The sequence below is a fragment of the Pseudopipra pipra genome, chromosome 1 (assembly GCF_036250125.1).
Source record: "Pseudopipra pipra isolate bDixPip1 chromosome 1, bDixPip1.hap1, whole genome shotgun sequence".
Classification (NCBI taxonomy): Eukaryota; Metazoa; Chordata; class Aves; order Passeriformes; family Pipridae; genus Pseudopipra; species Pseudopipra pipra.
The window spans coordinates 53,753,894-53,773,960 of NC_087549.1; the positions used below are offsets into that span (position 1 = coordinate 53,753,894).

Below are 20,067 nucleotides of genomic sequence, written 5' to 3' on the forward strand. Positions count from 1 at the left end.
CTTTCCTCCTCAAACCACTTGATCCTTCTCTCCATTTGTCTTTTATTACAAAGATTTGTTTCCAACCAATCAACAATCAGATTTATAATTTGAAAGGGAAAAGGTAGTATGACAGATGGCATTATTTTATGCATATTGTTTGAAGTAAACATAAAATAATTTCTCCGAGACTTTGTGATGCCCGGAATGGCCAAGAAAAGTTGTTAGTAGCCCATTCTAGCACAAATTTTTATTCAGTGGTACCACATCTTGGTGCTCACATTATCAGAATTCCACCAAGACTACAAAAAGTTACATCAGTTCCGGCAGAAAAGTTCTCCTCTCTGGCCCAGGAAAGTGACAGCAGCAATTTAAGCTTTAGAAAATATTCTTCCAATATCAACCAGGTGAACTGGTTATCCAGTGTTGCATTATTAATGGCAGAAACTCAAATAGAGACTAACAACACAACCTTCCACTTACAAAATTTTGCATTTATTCTGTATTAGAGCATTTAGGAGAATATTGAGTGGAGAACTACTGAATTTGGTACCAGGGAATAAAAAGCACCAACCCAATTTGTAATCCAGCCCAGTAGTTGATTATACATTTCCAAGAGAAAGACAGAAACCTCTGTGGGAACTCCCATTGCTTTATGCTTAGTGAACCTTTTCAAGTCAGCCCAGAGGGGCTACTGTGTGGTAATGACAATGACATGCAGTGCTCTCTGAATAAATGAAGGAAATTTCTCTTGTAAATACAAAGACATGGCTGACAGTTTAGAGATCTCGTTTACAAATTGAAGTGATGAATCGGATTAGTACGGAAATGCTCCATTTCCATGTACTCAGAGGTCTGTTCTGTCTTTCCATCAGATTAAAAAGAAAATCTTTCTACGTTGCAGACCTGGCAAACATTAGCATTTAGGAACCACCACATTTTTAAAAACTTGTTGTCTTACCCATCTAGAAAGGGAACACAAAGAAACTTCACTCTGTTTAAGGTACCCCAAGAAAGACTAGAATTGAGTTAACTTTGTTAGATTTGCCATCTAAAACTTTGGGGTATGGAACACTAGTTTTCTGGAAAGAACAAACTATGTCAAAAGCAGTTGCAATTTGCTCTGAGGTGTAAAACTGCCCAGCCAAAACAAAGTAACTTCTGTTCCTTATGAACAACTTTACAGCTAACTAGCAGCTCTCAGCATTTAGTTCTGGGTTCTTCCCATAGCAACTGTCTTGCTATGGAGAAGGCACGGCTGAAGGCTGGGGCGAGACGGGAGAGGAAGTGGGTGGGAAAGCGGGATGCATACAATGCCAGCAAACCCCCTCGATTCTATATCGTGGGAGACTGGGAAAAACTATCCGAGGTGAATGAGGCTGACTGCATGCTTGTAATCAATCAGAGCTTTAAGTCCTTTAGAAATACATTTCTTACTTGAAGCTCTTCCTATCCCCTCATGAAAGCCCATTCCTTTACTTTACAGAACGATGACGGCAGGGAATATTGCTCCTTTGAAGAAAGTCTGTGGATCTGCTATAGGTGTAGAGCACGTACTAGGGGAATAGTGTGGGCCTGTTGTCGTACCAATTGAAAATGAATATCATTAAAATAGGAATGGCCAGCAGGCGACAGGGGAAACATAGAAAATGTTCACATGTTTAAATGCTAATGTTTTAATTCCAGAGGTTACACAAGGACAACAAAATGTTAATGCAACATTAAATGAAAGATAAATACTCTGCCGATTTCAGAAAACTGCTTGGGTTTTTTTGTCCCTTTTCAGAATAGAAATAAGTACACCAGAAAATTTTTTGTTTCTACACTACCTCTAAGGCATTGAAATTAATTAAAATTATGCTAAGCACTGGCTAAACTTCATTGAACAATGATGCTTTGGAGTTATTACTCAAACTTCCAACAATAATATGCACTCAAATTAGGCAGGTCCAAATGAGAGCACTCTCTACAATACTTGCATAAAACAGAACACAGTAAAGACAAAATATGGTTTGAATGGTCTCAATTTTCTGGAATAAAACTCCATTTTCATTTTACTATTAAAGACAAGTCCATAGGCTTACTTTAAAAGGGGAAAAAATATTACTTAAAAATACTGTTTTGAACTTGAAGTTTCCATGATCGTCTTGAGAACTGGCTTAACACTTAACTGCGCAATCACCTTAGAAACACTGTAATAGTTTAAGGTGTATATGTGTAATTTCTTTTGCTCTGGAAAAGCAGGTAGTAAGAATTGCATATCCATAATATGACATAAAGTGCTTTGTAGGCCATTCTCAGCGTACACACACCTAATAGGTCCTTATGACTAACACATTTTTACTCTAATGTATTCCTTGTAAAACTTCTCACTAAAGGATGTCACTAGACATTCAAATGAGCAGCATATTATTAAATTGCAAAATGAACAAGTGTCAGATATGCCTCTAAATTCTGCAATTCACAATTAGTCAAGCACTCTAAACTCTTGTTCCTTTTGCAGACTAAAAGTTTCTAGAAGGTCAGTTGGGTATCTCAACAATAAACTCTCCTGCAAGACGTTTCACCTTCCACTTAGTGGTTGGGACAAGAAAAAGAAGGAAAAATTAAATTATTCATGTTCAATTCTACATCGGGGTAAGGAAAAATTAAATTACTCATGTTCAGTTCTACATAGGGGTAAATGAATTAGTTTTCAGTGGATTTGCCTTCCCTGGTACATGACTCTGAGTTATTCTGCAAGTTCTGATACATAAGTGTGCTGAGGACCAAAACAATATGTAGGTGTTTTTAAGTAAAGCAGATTGCAAATGCCCTTCCATTCTATATAGTGTATCTTGGTAGAAACATAAAACCTAATTCTTTTCAGCATAGTCCATGGATTACAATAGTTTTGCTCGATTTTTGCTGTAGGATCTTCACGTGCTGTAACATATAAGGTCTGTCCCACTGATAATCTTGTGATGTTGCATTTTTAGTTTGCTGTCCTTTCAGAACTGATTTCTTTTCCCCGTGAGGTGATTGAAGACACACAGATATCCTACACACATTTAAATCAATGTCAATCAAGTGCAATGTCCCAGCCTGAGCTGTAATTCTTGCCACAGCTGAGGAAGTGCTCCCCTAGTAGGGAACATGCTGGTGAAGGTGATTTCCAAAGCCAGCAAAAAGAGGCAAACCTTTGCGGATTTCCACCTGCTGGCAAAAGCTCTCTCACAGAGATAGTACATAGCCCCTGCCACCCCACACATGGCTGCTTCAACCGGATGAGAGCTGAGCAGAGAAGCTGCTTGCATAGTTGAAAAAAGTGGTCTGAAAGTCATCCTTGGAAATAAACTGGTTATCCTAGGAACCTGAACAATAGATAGGAAGCAGAGAAGCGAATGCTGTGTATAAATGAAACCATTAGCTTTGGTCCTCTGGGTCATGTAAAAAAATAATGATGATAATAATAATTAAAAAAGCAAACAGACTACAAAGGCATCCATATGTACATCTCCAGACACTGACTTCATCTCACTGATTAAGCTCCAAGTCAGCTCACTACAGTAAGCACACCACCAGGACTGCCCCCCCAAAATCACTGAGCCACTCTGCTTTTCCATGTAGCACTGATAGGGTGACACATCAAAAGGACTCTGTTTGGCGCTTTTCCAAGCTTGTTTCCCCTCCCCACCTACTTAGGCCTAACTGCCTCTATCTGATGAGATGCCAGTTCACAAAACCATCGTTAGTATGCAAGACAGACCAGTTTCTTGCTAATCCTGCTAAGAGACTGTAGCAACCCCCTGACTGGTTTCACTGGCATCGAGGGCTATTTATTGACGAGGCCTCCTTCACCTTGGAGAGAAACCGAGGTCACAGGAGCTGGTGATAAGAAATGAAATTCCATCAATCCTGAAGGAAGGGATCAAGAAGTGTGATGTCAAATAAAAAATAAATAATATTCTGCACTCATTGAGAAGCATTCACTCCTGGAAGGGCAATTTTACACACGCAACATCTGGCACAGCCACTGGAAAGTTGGTATCCCTCCGGGGAAGGAGAGAGTTGCAGAAAGCTGAAGCTTCCTGGAACTGGGCCAGTGCCAGCATATCAGAACTCATCTATCAAAAAGAAAAACAAGAGTATTGTGGGAGTTGTCTGTCACACCCTAGAGGGCACTATCATCAAGCTAAAGAATTAGGTCTCTAGGCATCAAATAAAATAGGTTCTTACTAATGGAACATCATTTCACTACTATCTTTCCTTCTTTCTCACTTCAAAGCTAAAACCAAGTGAGGTGACAGTTCTCTGAAGATTTAAAAAAAAAAAAATCCAACTAAAAAAAATGACCAAAACAAACAAACAAACCCCCCCCAAACACAAAAGAAACTAGTAAAACCCTTCCCCCATCTGTTCCCACATTAGCCTGACTTATCTCAAGGCTTTTTCTCCATTTTCCTTTAGTATTTTTCAAGGGGAATGGAATAACTCAATTAGATTTTCTGCAATGGTTTTATTTTGTATGTATTTTTCTAGGCATATGTCAGTGAACAGACTGACAGAGTATGCACATGGTCAGAAAGATCCTGGTGAGAAGTTGGTTGACCTATTTAAAATACCAGCCTCATGTGAGATTTTTAAGTTGGATGATCCTCTCAAATACACAAGATTAATATTACGATGTAACATAGATACACTAAAAGTAGGATGGAGCAAATGTCTCAGTATAGCATATAATGCTTTCTGAACCCCTCCTCTCTTTAAACTACTTGTCTGTGAGTAACTCTAGGCCTACCAGAAAATAAAGCTTGGGTTTCCACATACAGTGAGTGGCCAGCAGGAAACCCATTTTATGTGATAGTGTTTTCAAACGCATGTTTGAAGGAGCCCTCCAGCTTGGTTCTGCTGCAATATGTTCTGCTCCAAGTTCACTTTGGCAGAAGATGTCTACTTGTGTTGTGCATTTATCAACATGTTACTACCTGACCTTCAGCAGGAATGAGGAACCACATTCTACCTGGAAGGATGTAATCAAATCCAGCAGACTCTCTGAAAAGGGAAAGGACTTCATGGGAATATTTGGAGATATTTTTCTTGTTACTGATCAACTTCACCATGTAATAGGTTTGGATCCTGGCCATCATCTCTTGGGCCAACAAAAATGCTCTTCAAAGCCCATTAATACCACTGCACTACAAGACTGGGCAAGTGAATATTACCTTCCTTTCAAAACTAGGATGTGTTTATCAATTTTCCTATTCACCAGCACCTCATGGGGCATACTTTGAAACCCTGCTGGTAGGAAAAGAGACAAGGAACATATCCTACATGAAATCACAAAGCACTAATCAGTATGTCAGCATAAATGAACCAGGATTTCATGCCCTTTGCTGTTTGTACTCTGTTGGAAAACAGTTCTCAATTAAAGCTAATTGATCAAATGCACTGTACTTACTTTTCAAGCACAGGTTTTTGCCTCAGTAACTTCAACAAAGCAACACAGACAAACCTTGATTTGGACTACTGAAAGAGTTTTCATATATATAAACATTACCATGCAAATTCTTAAGGTGGGAAGAAAAGAAACCATTCCATTCATTCAGTCATTAACAGCAATACTTCCAACAACTAAAAAAATTCTCCCAAATCCCAAAATAGATCCACTGCTTTTGAATTGTCACTATTCAAGTGGAAAATCAGTAAGGTGAAGTTCATTTGTTTTGGTAACATTCTGAAACAAAATCAAGACACGTGGCTTTACCCGGAGTCCTAATCAAAGTGCAAATGTTTTCTGAGGCACCTGTACCTGGGTTTTTGGATAAATATGCTAGAGAGACAAAGTTCAAATCTTGATTTCAAAATGTCTTTAGTAGCCAAGGGCTGTTTCTGAATTGAATTTTCTTTGAGTCAAGCTCTAATCACACTGAAGCCAAGTTTTAATTTTCATTATACTCTTAGCATGCCTCTTTTTCTCTCTCCTACCACCCCCTCCACTTACAAGTGACCTGGAGCTCTGTTTTGAAGGGGGTAGGAACTGTCTCACATTGGTTGGTGTTTCCTTTTCAATGGAGTGTCGTCTCTGAGGTGGCTGCCGTCTCTCAGGCTGTGGCGTAGACGATATGGGCAAGAACTTCGGAGGCACTAAGGATTCAAACAGCATAAAAAGTTAGTTCTTGTAAGGGAGACTGTTAGTTAACATTGCTCAGTATTAATCCAGCCACTATTTTGCTAGAATTCCTACTGCTGGTAGCTGAAGTTACACATCCATACTTAGAGCTCATACTCAGAGACAGGTATCCCATTCATCACATCTTCCAGACTGAGAGAATAGGAATACTCATGAAACTAGCAAATAAGACACACTACTGTCCAGTTCCCATGGTGTTTCAGGATATTGGCTTATTCTGCTTATTTCACCATCATGCACAGAAAATACATGCACAGATTGCAGGTTTTGTTACAAAACCTTTCCAGTGAAACTGAAACACTTTGAAACAAATGAAAAATACTGTTACACAGTAAAGGCTACAATAACTGTCTTTGAAAGAAAAAAAGACCGGATGTTCTTCTTTGGTCTGTAAATAGTAATACCCGTGATTGCTGTATGTCTTTCAAACAAGTACATTCACTGCCATGGTGATAGACAGGCAAGAAACTTCTGAATTTGTCCCAGGTTAGAACATGTTTTTGCAGCAACAAATTATTTTATGAGATGAGCAGAGCTAACCTATCCCTCCATTCACTTTTGACTACAGTTTTACATGGAGTATGAAACTTTCTCCTTCACAAAGAGGTTCGCACATAGTGGGGAGTAATGGCTTCCAATTGTTTATCACATTTGACCCATTCAGCACGTTCTAGGGTTCAGCTTCAGAGGATTATTCCATTAAAAACACTCAGCTTTAGCCTTCTATAAAAGTTTCAGATGAAGTTCACAGCACAGAAGACAACAGAAGTGTGTAAAAGCAGCCACCGGGCTCTCTCACAATAACTTACTCTTCCTGCTGCTGGTGCCTTCTTGAGAGGGGTCTTCCACTTGTGAGGGGGAGATGCTGCTGCTACTTCCTGACTTGTGCACTGATTCCTCCTGTTTGGCAAGAGGAAGAGAAACAGAATTCCTCAGGGACTGTTTTTAGTTCTTTTACTACTTCTTAGTACACAGAAACTGTAAGCTATCACAGATATTTTGCACCATTCAATCACTCAAAGCCCTAGAAGTCCTGAGAAAAACATTGACTGTACAGTACTGAGCAAATGGAAACTTTATTTCTTGCACTAACAAGGAATCAGCATTTAGATTTCTCTAGTCACCAAAGGAATGAGAGCCACTCACATAAGTGACTCAGGTAAAGAGAAACTAATCTGATTTGCACTGCGCTGTTTCTCTAATTCCCAATCCTGGTGCATTTCTCCTTTCTTCTGTATTTAAAAGAAATCTCATTCACTATACAAGTGTGTTTCTTCACACCAGCCAAATGCAACTCCTGCAAGATGAAGGAAAGTGAAATAGGCTTTGACTAACAACTTTCAACTAGCTAAAGCATTATGCCACCCAAATTATTAAATCCTTTGCTTTCACCTAAAAACTCTGTCTTCAGTTGCCAGACTGAAAGTAAAGATACAGATCATCACAGGAGCCTCCCAAAGAAACAGTATTGAAGGACCAAGTGTGAATGCTCTTTAGCTCCAACGTGAATGCCTTCAACCGATGATGTAAGTTGTCAAGATATACAGATCAAACATGCGACCTGCTCTAAAATCCAGCAGGTGGCCGAACCTCTCTCTCACAGATTTCCTCAGTTAAGTGAGCTGAAAGCAGGAAAACCTCCACTGGCTGAAAGATTGCCTTCTTTGGCAACAGCCAGTCAGACAGAAAAGCTGGCAGGATCACCTCAATGAGCACCATGCATCACAGGACAGAGGCCTCTACAAGTTCCCACGTATTCCTGGTTTGTCATTTCAAATTACTACTTCTGTGCACAAACGTGCACTGAAAATGCTACTGTTGCCCTACAATTTCTCAAACATAGAAAGCTTCGTTGAGAATGAAATCTTGTGTAGGAAGTACTTATGAATCATTGTATTTATTTCTTCATATCTATAAAGTAACTGTTGACTATTATGGTAGACTATCTGATATTTTACATTTGAGGTTGGATCAACAAAACATCCAATACTGTGCCTTCTTCATAGAGTGTTAAACAATTAGAATTTTACAGGTACTGAAAAAGCTACAGCTTTAAAGGCATCGCCCTAAAACATGTAACTATGTTACAGACATGATTTTTGTCCAGATAGATGTAGCTTCATTAGGAAGATATAATTTTTATATCCGTTTTAAAAAATCACTATTAGATTGCTAGTTCTCCTAGCCACACAAAGCAAAACAGCACTTCCTGCTCCCCGCCCCTTGGAAACCGGGCGATGCAGAAAAATCAAGGACAGAAAGAAGTAATGATTCATACAGTATTCATCCTTGCCAGTGAATGGGCATAGGGCTGTATCAGACCTTCCCTTTCACCTCTATCTGGCTACACTGAGTGTTGGGATGTAGCCTGCATCACAACACAGCTGAAAGAACAAAGGAGATTCAGGATGAAGAAAATGTGTCTGCATCGTAGCTCATTTGGAGGTCCAAAGCTTAGCAGTGCAGGTATTTCCAGCCTGTAATTTAGGGCATAGTCATAATTTCCCTCCCAGTGAGTAGCTCTAAATAGGTTAAGCCCAATTGGAACTGCAGTCAAAAAGGTGGCCGAGTCATTTACAGGCAATCAGGACAACACAAACGCATTTCTGTGTGTTACATGCAAAGTAAAAGTCAGGAAACAAATAAGACATTTTGACAGAGTGATCTTCACTTTCTTCAAATGTTCCATGTCCCACCCCCTTCATCAGCTTGAAAATTTCACCCTAACTCCCTTCAGTTTATTTTCACTACTTTAGCACTGTTCCTGAGCCCCAACCAGTATTCTGCTTCAGCATCTTCAACATCTCAATTACTTCACCAGTTATGTCTGTTGACTCAACCCAGTACAGCATGTGTTCTCTGTGACAGCTCGATGTTACTGATTTATTTTCAATTTATCTTTTGCTGTATGTTTCAGAGCTTATTCCATACCACTTTGCTTGCCTACACAGTATTCCCTAATCAATAGCCACATTCAGACATCTTGTTTTTCCCTCCTACAAGAATTATTTCACATTTCCCTTTACATAATTTTCTTTTACTGACTTCTGCTCATTTTTCTGTGTGAAATATCATGCTGCATTAGCTTCAAGGATGCACAGAAGCTGTAAGTTCAAGATCCAACTCTCATTGACAGGTCTTAATATTCCTGAATTCTCCCCCCAGCTTCATTCATGTTAACAAAACCTCATGTAGCCTCTGTTGTAATCTTAAAGACTGATGAGTGATTTCAGAATGCAAATCTCTTCTGCTTTCAGAACAGATGTATCAAATTACGCACCCACACAAGTCACCCACAGGATAACCCCTAACACAAAGAGGACCAACCTTTCACAGATCAAGAAACTATGCAAAGAGATAAATTTCTCCCCACATATATTTCTTCCCAGCCTTCTTTTCAGCTTAGATGCCTTTGTAACCATCCTGTCAGGAAACCCCTCCTTCCCCATTTACAAGAGAGAAAAACAGTCAGGGAAGACTGCTTTCCCCAGGCTAAAATTATTCTCTGTGAATAAAGCCTGCCTGCATGAGCTTTCCAGACAGCTTAACTTTCAGAAAGGTCCAAACTCAATTAATAATACTACTGGTCCAGAAGACAAAGCTCATTCTTGAGGATGTAATGTTGGTACTTCCTGAAGATCATATATAAGGCAGCTTTGAAGCTAAAAAGCTTTTTAAGGTTTTCTCCTTTTAATGCTTTTTTAAATCTTTAACTCTCAATTTGAGAGAGGATGGATTCAAAATTATTTCTTCATCTGAGCGGTACGTGCTTGTCCCTGTCTGTGAAACATTTTTAGGGTGTTAGTTCCCAATCTTATATAGCAAATTAATGCACTGACATTTGCAGCAAACTGCAACCCCTCTGGCACAGCTGATGCTCTTTATTTAACAGCTGGTAGGGTGAGGCTGGTCTTACATCTGAGTCCTTTAGTGACAGCTCCTCTATGGGTGCCAGAAGGGTGCAACGCATTTTCCTGAATTCCCAAAAGCATAATTGCTAAACACACACTGTGGACAGACACTGGACATTATGGAAAGTAAGTAAATACTGGTTTAAGGCCAAAATTCCCTTTTAACACTTTAAAATAATATTCTCCTTTTTTGAGATCTAAGATTTTTGAAGTTCCATGGGCTGACAGAGCAGTCACAGAAAATTCAGATTATAATCTGCAAAGTCACTTCTCATCTGATCAGTTCAGCAAATTAAGAAACAAGACTCAATTCTGACAAATCGAGAAGCAAGTTGTGTCCTGATTTTTTACCTCTGAATCTGAGCTGTCAAGTTCAGCCAATGTGGGAGCTTTAAGGAGTCTCTTGCGTTGTACTGTTACTTGTGTGGTCCCGTTCTGCTTTCCTTGTGGTGCCAGGCCACCGTTCACTACAGAGGCATCCACTACTTTTCTTCCAGCCTCTGGCGTTGGCACATCTAGCAAAAGAAACAGAATAATTGGTGTTTGGAACTAATACGTACTTTGCCTTCTCAAATCTTACTGTCAAGGCAATACACACAAAAAGAAAAAAAAAATCATTGTGATAGTTATATGTGTGCAATTATTCTACTTTCAGCAGTATGCTTCTCGGAGAACTACAGGCAATGGCTTGTGGTACAGAAGCAGTATGAAAGGATGAAAGCCGTGGAAAAAGCAGCAGTGCATAACAGCATAACACTAAAACCCAACCTCAGAAGAACACCAATCAACTTTAAAAAAATTGCTTGTGTTAAACCCGAAAATATTCTTCCTTCAATGTATAACCTATAATTAACTATATAACAAGTACCAGAAGAATGCACAACCATATCTGGGCAAGTGGGTTTCCAGTGAATCTGATGACAACACCATACAGAAATTAGGAGGTTTAGCATGGAGTAAACCCTGTTTTTCCTGTGAGGACAGAACTGCACTTTATTCTGCAGTATACAGAAAAGGAATGAAAATGAGGTAAATAATAAGCATTCATCAAACACATGCACAACTCTTAGGCTTGCATGGCCATTTGTATTAAAAATATGTCTGTGATGTCAGACCTTCATGTAACAGCAGAAACATGAGGCTCCAGCTCTATTTTCATCTACATGAGTTTTACAAAGATGTAACTCCACGGAGTAAATTACTTGGGATTTCTGCCAGTGTGCAATGAAGATGCATCTCAGATAATGTAAGATTTGGGTCTGCTGTGCTTAGCCTAGCTTAGCTTAGACATTAAGATAATGACCTCGGCTTTGATATTTTAGAAGAGCTTAGAGTTTGGTCTGATAAATCAGTTTTATCCCTGTAAAAGTACAAAGTGCAGTATTCCAAGCTGAAGAAAATTATGTTGGAGGGACAAGGAAGAGAAGCTGTTAATCTCTCATTTGCATGTATGCCTAAGCATCTGGTCTTTCTACAAATGTGTTTTTCTACTTATGTAATTATAGGACTCCTTCCCCAGTCTTGTAATAACAAAGTACCTCTAGGTATTATTAGGGTAATGATGAGTTATTATTCCCATTTTTACACATGGTCAAAAGAGGCACAGAAGGTCAGAACTTGTACCTTAGGTTACTGGGAGGACTGTGACAGAGAAACTATATCATCCAGATATTCATAGTGCCAACAATGTAAGTACTCACCATCATTTGGAGTTACTTACATGTTGTCCTGGTATAAACAGACACAGTCACTGCTGCTACAACACCATTTGAATTAATAAAGCCATCTGTGCACTAGGTAAATTAAAACTACAGTCTACACAAAGCTCAGCTACAGTAGCAGGTCTGTTTTACAACATTCTCACCAGAGCAGCTATTGAAACAGAATAAGGAGAGGAATAAGTTAAATCAATATATATTTTCAAGAATTATTCAGGTTATTATTGTTAAATGCTGGAAACTGAGCTAGAAAGGACAGAGGATATATTATAGTTCCTCTATAAATCATACCTTCAACTGGGAGCATAAGAAAAGGCCATTATTTGGCCTATTAAAGTCATAGTGACATTCCAAGCCTATGAATCTGTGTACTACAGTGTCATTACTGCCTTCAGGTCCTCCCTACAAAGAGCTGCAATCAAAGACTTAGACTCTCTAACCCTTAGTTCCTATCTTCAAAGGCTTTGCTAATGGGTGTCCTGACTACCACTATGGCTTATAGGTCATGGAGGTTTTTTTCCTTCTAGATCTCTGTGAGTACAGTATGGGCGTCCTCCACATCAAATGCATTCCTGCTCTAAGAGCTGCTCAACGCAATCCCAGAAAGGGACAGCAGGAAAATAAAACCCAAACTGCCTCCCCTCCCTGCTGCCAATGCCACTTCTTGAGACCTCATAATTAGCTGGCACGCAGTTGATTGAAGAAGCTCTGGGTTTCCCAAATGAGAAAGAAAAAGCCTCTGACTTGTCTTTCGATTGCACAGGGCGGTTCCTGAACAGATTGTCCAGGGAAGCAGCCCCAGCATCACCACCCAGCAGCCAAAGGTGGTGCCTCTTCTCCCCTAAACCTCCCGGGTGGTGACTCCCCTGCCTGATGGTAGGGTGGGTGAAGAATGGCCTGTAAGCACTCTTGGACTCACTGGGACAATAAATGATGGGAAGGCCAAAGCATGGCCCTCCTGCCAAAAAATAAAACACACAATAGGTCTGGGGAAAGGAAAGAGGGGGAAACACCCACCAGACATGCCCTAGCACTATGGCAGATGATGGAATGTGTTTTTACATCATAAATTCTTCTCTAGTAGTTTTTTGTTTGTTTGTTTTGGGTGTGAGTTTTTTTCCTCTAAAAATTAGGCCCAATTTCTTTTAAGCCCCAGAAATGGAAATTTCTGGTCCATTTTGGAGGTAATTTATGTAGCCAATCACTATCTGTGAAGCCTAAACCAGTTGTGATTTGAAGTTGCACATGTATGAATTGTTCACACATATTTCTGAGTTGTTCATATGTTGGTTCGAGTTTTCTTCAAACACAAGAGAAGTTTTAGGTGAATCAAGAAGACAATCCAACATAGTATTTGTTTTCAAGGGCTCTTCAGTAGGATATATAATTTAGCACCATACTTTCCTTAAAAAAAATCAGGGAGTTTTTACCACTTGTAAGCACTAAAGAATAATTAAAAAATAGAGTAAAATTAGAAAAGCATCCAATCTATAAAATCCATTTGGTCAATCAAGTTCAGTTTCTCATTCTTGCACTTGCAGTACAGGATATATATGAATAAATGGATTATCATAACTGAGGAAAAACATCATGAAATCTTAGTTTCAACAAACAGATTTCAAGAAAAATAACTTGTTCCATAAATAAAACCTGAATTTGTTAGCAGACACAGACCAAAAAATGACTACTCTGTTTAAGCTATTTTAGTGATGCACTCAGGCAACAGAAACATTACTAGGTAGCAAATAATTGTACATCATCATAAAGAAAATAAAATTTATCAGGATAAACAAGGCAGAAAAACCAAATAGACTAATGTTTATAAAAATGAATGTGACAGAAGAAATCAATGGACAGTTTTTTGAAACAAAAACCTAAATTTATTTTTTTTCAATTGATAGGAGTTCACAATCTCTGGTTTCATAGATGTTTTGAAGATGATTCCAATGATATTAAAAAAAGGCTTGTGTCTGTAATGGCCCGGGGTTAAGAATTTATTAGAGCGTCAGACACACTGAGAGAGTGTCACTTCTCCATGTTTTCAGGCAGCAAGTACAATGAACAGTACCTGCAAATTGGATGAATGTGTCTGCTTTCTTTTGAGTTTTTCTCTAAGCTATCATTACGACAGGCAAATCAAGAGAAGGTCTTGATTTGATTACTTGATCATTCTGTTGGGCTTCCCTGACTAGCCTTAAGACAGGGGAGACAAAAAACCCCCACCCTAGGATAATATGAAATGAACCTTTATTTACGTGTAAGATTATGTCTCTTGCGAAACAAGGAATTAAGCAGACCACAAGTTACATGCAAACCACAGCAGTCATGTAACCATATGCTGTCTGCCTCCTAACCAGCTCTCCTTGGCAAAGAGTAACAAGAGAAACATGAATTTGCTCTAGACAGCAAATATACTCCTCAAGATTATAATTTTTTACACTGCATTTAAAAGAAGGCTAAAATGGATTTGCAGAATTAATATAGGTTTACTTTTTGCTAGTTAGGATCATGATATACTGGGTATTCTTATATAATGAATAAAGGTAACACAAATGTGCTGTTCCTTTCAGTGGACTTAAGACATTGAAGTCAAACATGAGAACTAATAAATAAGTGTAACAAACTGCCAGCCCTTTGCTGGTGTTTTCATCATATTGTGTTATCTAAATTAAGAGTTTATCAGGAGCTGGTGGAGTCCTTCCTCACACTGGTCTGAGGCAGAGATGATCTAAAAGTAATAATTCCCATGAAATTTGGGTTTAAATGCTTCAGTTTCCTTTTTTTCTTCTCTCCCTGCACACCCCCCAATGTACAAATTGTTTCTGAAATAACAACTTCGAAGCAGCCATGCATACAGCTTTGAGGTAAGAACTGGAGGGTTAAGAGTGGGAATGATTGATCTGCATTCAACACTGTGATCTGCATTCAACACTGCATTGAAATTAAACTGCTTTTAAGGCGTTTTTCTATTACAGGAAGAAGGCAATGACTGTCTTGGTCTCAGTGATTGCCCCGGTCCCTACCTGATATCTGAGTACCTCTAAGATATCTCACTACAGGTTACTCCTTTTGTTCTACCAGTAGGAAACAGCAGCGTAAAAGGAGGTCCCAGGCACCCCCTCCTCTCCTCTTCATGAGAGCAGCAGGCAGATGCCTGGGGCCAGGCACTGTGACATACCAACTACACCAGCTCAGTGCCAGTAAAAGTCTTTTCAGCATTGGTCTGCATCGTTCCCATCGCAGATAGCATGCATAATATAAACCTGCACCTGTCCTTTAGCACTTAGTAGGAAACACTTCTGTTTTTCAGCTGGTTTGTGGGTTTTTTCATGACAGCAATTCCATCAAGCAGAGAGCAATGAAAGCAGTGAAAAGGCAAGTGTGTGGAAACAGTGATGAAAGCACAGTACAGCCTCTCTGCCTCCAAAATAATGAAAAAAGTAAAAGCACGCAAACCATTCAAAATTACTGCTTATCTGCTTACTATCAATATCCCAACCCATTTAATTTGCTTGTACTGCTCATCTGGTGTCTCATATCTATCTAACTGGAATGTTTTAATCATCAGAATTTACTTCTAAGTACAATTTATCAGATCATTCAGTCACACCATACTTGCTGAGAACTACATGATTTGAAACAAAACCAATCACATTTGGGAGGTGGACAAAGAAACCAGGAAGAGTTCTTCAGTGGTCAGTCAAAAAGAGCAAATCAAAGTACAGATTGCTAAAGCTACTTCTTTAAAATAAAAACAGGATGGTGATGAATTAATAGATTATGAAGGGAGCTTTTACAAAACATTTAAATAAATGAGGATGTGTCAGAATTCTTAAAAATAAAAGGCAAGGGAAGAAGCAGACAGACACGTGTCAAAGGACAGACCTGAACATTTCTCTTTTGTTGGTCACTGGCACATTCAGTTTTTATAGTCTTAAAACTGATGGAACTTCTGGTGTATCTGAAAGTAGTGATACTTTTTGAAAAACTGAAGTTTGCCTGTTTATGCTACTATCTCAGGCTCTGGGGACCCTGCAGCTTTCGGTAGAGTAAAACATGATACCATGTACATACGTAATTTTAATCCCACCAGACAGCTGTAGTAGCTGTACAATGCACCATGAGTGTAAGGTTTCACAGAAAGGCTTGAGCTGGATTAACAGCTTGTCACCACCTCTGATGGGGAGAGCCTGTTTCTTCCTCCCTTTCACCCATGCTCATCACCTGCCCTCCTCAGACAGCTCTCTGATCATCTGATCAGACAGTAAAAGGGTTTAAATCACTAAAAGAGCAGAAAACCAACCTGTTAAAAAATTAAAAGTATTTGTTCCTGGCTTACATGGGTTTAAACCAGGTCATCTTGTGAATAAATGAGCAGGGCTTGCACAAAGGAGGAGGGGGAATCTCATGCATAGAGCGGAGCTTGGGAAGGAGAGGGAGCAGCCGTTCCCTCCTCCCCGCTCCACAGTGGCAAACTGATTACTTGGCTCAGCCAGAACAGGGAACCACGTTCACAGGTAGGTCACTTGTGGACTGTGTTCCCATATTGCATAACTATTTTAGTTTTTATGTTATAGTTATTGAAAAACTTCTATATGGTCTAATTCACAATATGCCAGCATTTCAGTCAGATGACGCCTTTCTGTGGGGAAAACAACCAGATGCGGCTAAAGGGTGCATGGAGAAACTGAGGATGATAACTCTGCAAAAGTCTCAGATGAGACATTTCTACATACAACTCGAAGGAAGGAGGGGAGTGGGTACAGAGAGCATGGATTTATTTGGAGACTCTTTTCAGGAGTCACCTAAGGGAAATTAGGTAGAAGCTAGCATAAGATAGCTAGCTCTCCTCAGCAGATAAACCTTTGGGGCTGATGTTGAGTATTTCCTACATCGATGATGGAATCTTTGAGCCTGAACATCCCAGAAAGGTAGTGTATAATGAGGAAGGAATGAATTTATTTTCTGGCTAACAGGCACAGACTCCATCTGACACTGCTGTTTCTGAAGTAGAATATGTTCATACAGTTACTGCATGTCCTAACTAATGGCTTACAAAGAGGAAACTTGAAATTTGATATTAGATAGTTGATGAAGGATCAGCTATTGAATCCCCTGTAACAGTTATTACCAGCAAACCTTATCAATTTATTTTGGTAATCAGTAAAGAAAGAAGGTTTAGCCTCCTTTTTAATGAACCTCTTTGATTTCACAGCTCACAAAGTTTCTAATGTAAAGACACACAGCAGAACTGACAGTTTCTTTCTAGATTAGTATACATAGGTATATTTCATTAAATCTAGAAAGGTAGATGAGTTCAAAGCTAGTTTTTGGATCCTTGTGAGAAATGAAGTACTGCAAAAGATGGTCTAGTCAGAAAGTCAGATTAATAAATAAAGCAATAAGACTTAAAGGTGACACTGTATTCTGAAATCCTTTTAAGAGTCTGGAATTGCTCTGGGCCACCTTATTTTGGTAATCTGTTTAAGCAGAATTCCAGCACTCTACTTCAGGTGAAATGCAGATGTTTCCTATACCTAGGCAATGTTTTGTGGCAAGGGAAATGTAGGTATCAATAGCTAATTTATATAATTTTTTTATTTTCACTGACCATGTATTGGAAGAATCCCTTCAAGTTTCTTTCCTAAATGTGAATTCAACAAACAGATGGAACAAATTTCACAATAAGCACAATAACCACAGGTCAGGTGGTGTAGGACATTTTACCTGACAAGTCAAAACTGTAAGACATGCTAAGTGGCCGGATTGCTGTAAAAAAAAGAAACAAAAACAACAAAACAAGAAAACGATTCAGCTATTAGAAAAGCAGAGGGATAATGAAAACAAAAGATTAACTCCACTTAATACATTTTGGATTCTGTTGTCTAAATCCAAAATGTGTCAGACGTACTACTGCTTCACTGTAGTAAAGCTCAAAGTCTGAAAACTACAGTAGCATAAATGGGATATGCAAACAGAGCAATTATAAATATATTAGAATAGTTGTAGAATGAGATCTTCAGAATTCAAGAAATCAAATATCAAAACAAGAGGCAAATATCTTAAAAATTTAGTATTTTCAAATAAAATGCTATGAAAAAGGGAAAAGGGAAAGAGGAGAGAAAGCTGAAAAGAAAATTGAAAGCACAAAGCCACATTTCACACAAGTTTCAGTGACCTGAAATAAAGATATTTCTAATTTTTTTAAGCATAATCTCCAATGATTATAATTAAACTAATAAAGAGAGACATTCAAGCTAAGCTTGAACTGTAGTTTTCCTTGAAGAGGATGGAAAAAAAGGCCAAAAAAAATCTGATTTGTGCTGATTCCTGTGCTTTTCAAAAACCTCAGGTGCACTTAGCCTTTAAAATGTATCAGTAATATTCTCTTCTCCCTGGGCCTCTAACTATTTTATTGCTAGATAAGAAAGTGGTCAGATGTTCTTTATATCTGGAAAGACTTATCTATATTTCCAATTAAACAATGTAATTCAGGGAGCAGACACTCAAAATAGTACTCAACTGAAAATAATATTTTAATGCACTAATCTGGATAAGCAGGCCAAGCCCAATGACAAGAATGTACAAAAATGTTAAAAAAGCTTACATGTCTTACTTGGCAGGTGATAAACATGCAAGTTGGTATGAAAGAGCCTGTCAGCCACACATACCACTGCACTAAAAGGTGTTTATAAAAAGGTTATACTGGGACAAGTTTTGCTCATGAGAATAAAGTGGTGAATGCCGTAGGTGGCTGACTCAGAGCCAGATTTGGGAGCTGGTATTTTTTCTGTAGTTCATTAACTAGACAACATCGGCCATACATAACAGCTACCGAAGCACTATTTAAATCCCTGTCCAAACTAAGCATCATACATTTTAAAACATAAGGGTGTTTATCACCTAATGCTGAGTCCTAACTGAAGGCTGATAAAACACGCACATGAAGCAAAGTTTTCTCTAAGTTCCAATAGCTCCACCTGCTTGAGTCACAAATCCATGCTTTTAATTAAAAGGACATGTACCTCAAAGCTGTGTTTGTCTTGATAGTTTATGCTGATCATTTTATAAGGTCATTTGAAAGCTCACTTCAGCTCCTCCACTCAAAACACTCTTTGTGAGAATAGCTACCAAGTTTCAATCACCATTTCCAAATAAGTTTTAGACTGAGACTGGCCAGCCAGAGGCTGCCTTTTCTCAGTGGCAGCTCAGGGTACACAAGGTCTTACCTGTACCATGTGTTGTGCAGAGCAGAGGGACAAAGCCTGAGGCTGCTGGGAAATACATGCTGTAGGTACACTCAGATCACAGAGGAGGAACTGCAGGAGTACAGCCCCCCTCACCCCAACAGTCAAGTGTAGTTGTGCTCTCGACTGCTATAAACTGAGCAAAAAGGAGTAACTGTGGGACACGTGAAACATACCTTATGCTCCCAAATATTTCATTCTAATGTGCTTTTTTTTCCCCCCTCCTTTTTAATAGCGACAAATATTTCTGTCCAGATGGTGTAAGTGTCCCATGTGGTGTTAGATTTGTAATCCTTAAGCCTCATTACTTTACATGTTGTTACACTAAATTACATTCAGTGGTCATTTAAACTACATGGCAGATCTATTTGTGTCACACTGAATGCCACTAGCATTACTCCATTCACAATTCTGCACAAACACATTCTACTCTAAAAGCAACTTTGGGCATAACAATCATTTCAATGTGAGAAAGAACAAAACCTCATATTTCAACACAAGAAAAAATTATCTTAAAGACCTGTGATCTTTTTACTTCTTCATGCCAGCAGCAAATACACACTTGGGAAAAAAAATTGCATGCATCCCTTTTTACACCTACAGTAATATGGCATTTAATCCAATCAATTCACTGGACTTAAGAGGAATTACTAGAGTTCCAAAACACAAAAATTTAATTCCTTAACAAAAAATGAAGAATTGGTGGAAGACAGGTATCCCTTGTTGGAGGACCTGCCCTAAAATCAGCTCAGAAGTCCTAACCAGTGCTAGTCCAAAATTTAGCATTGGTTTTAGAAACTGTTTACTAACTGAATTCAATGTCATTTATATCAGTTAGAAATCGTAAAGATTTATTAGATCAAATTTGCTGCCCCTGAGATGACATGATAGTTCCCAGATGGAGAACATTTAAAACACTGAAACTGAATGTTTGAAAGAAAAGTGAGGAATCATTCCACATTGTTACAAGCTTCCTACATTTGGAAAAATGTGTAGGCCTGTTAGAAATGTTAATTGATAGGGCAAGCATAAAATTAATC

The 20,067-nt window shown here is 38.8% G+C and overlaps 1 protein-coding gene across 4 annotated transcripts in view; it reads right to left on the reverse strand.

Annotated features, from left to right (window-relative positions):
* Positions 1 to 20,067, reverse strand: part of SPIRE1 (spire type actin nucleation factor 1) — a 124,903-nt gene that overhangs the window by 7,599 nt on the left and 97,237 nt on the right. Inside the window, exons 9-12 of one of the 4 annotated variants that reach the window (XM_064657117.1) lie at positions 17,508 to 17,549; positions 10,414 to 10,577; positions 6,961 to 7,051; positions 6,008 to 6,105 (exon numbers count right to left, since the gene is read on the reverse strand). In XM_064657117.1, coding sequence (XP_064513187.1) covers positions 6,008 to 6,105; positions 6,961 to 7,051; positions 10,414 to 10,577; positions 17,508 to 17,549 — 395 coding nt within the window. Of the gene's footprint in view, positions 1 to 5,962; positions 6,106 to 6,960; positions 7,052 to 10,413; positions 10,578 to 17,507; positions 17,550 to 20,067 lie in introns of all 4 variants that reach the window. The other 3 variants (XM_064657101.1, XM_064657126.1, XM_064657109.1) reach the window with 3 other exon arrangements.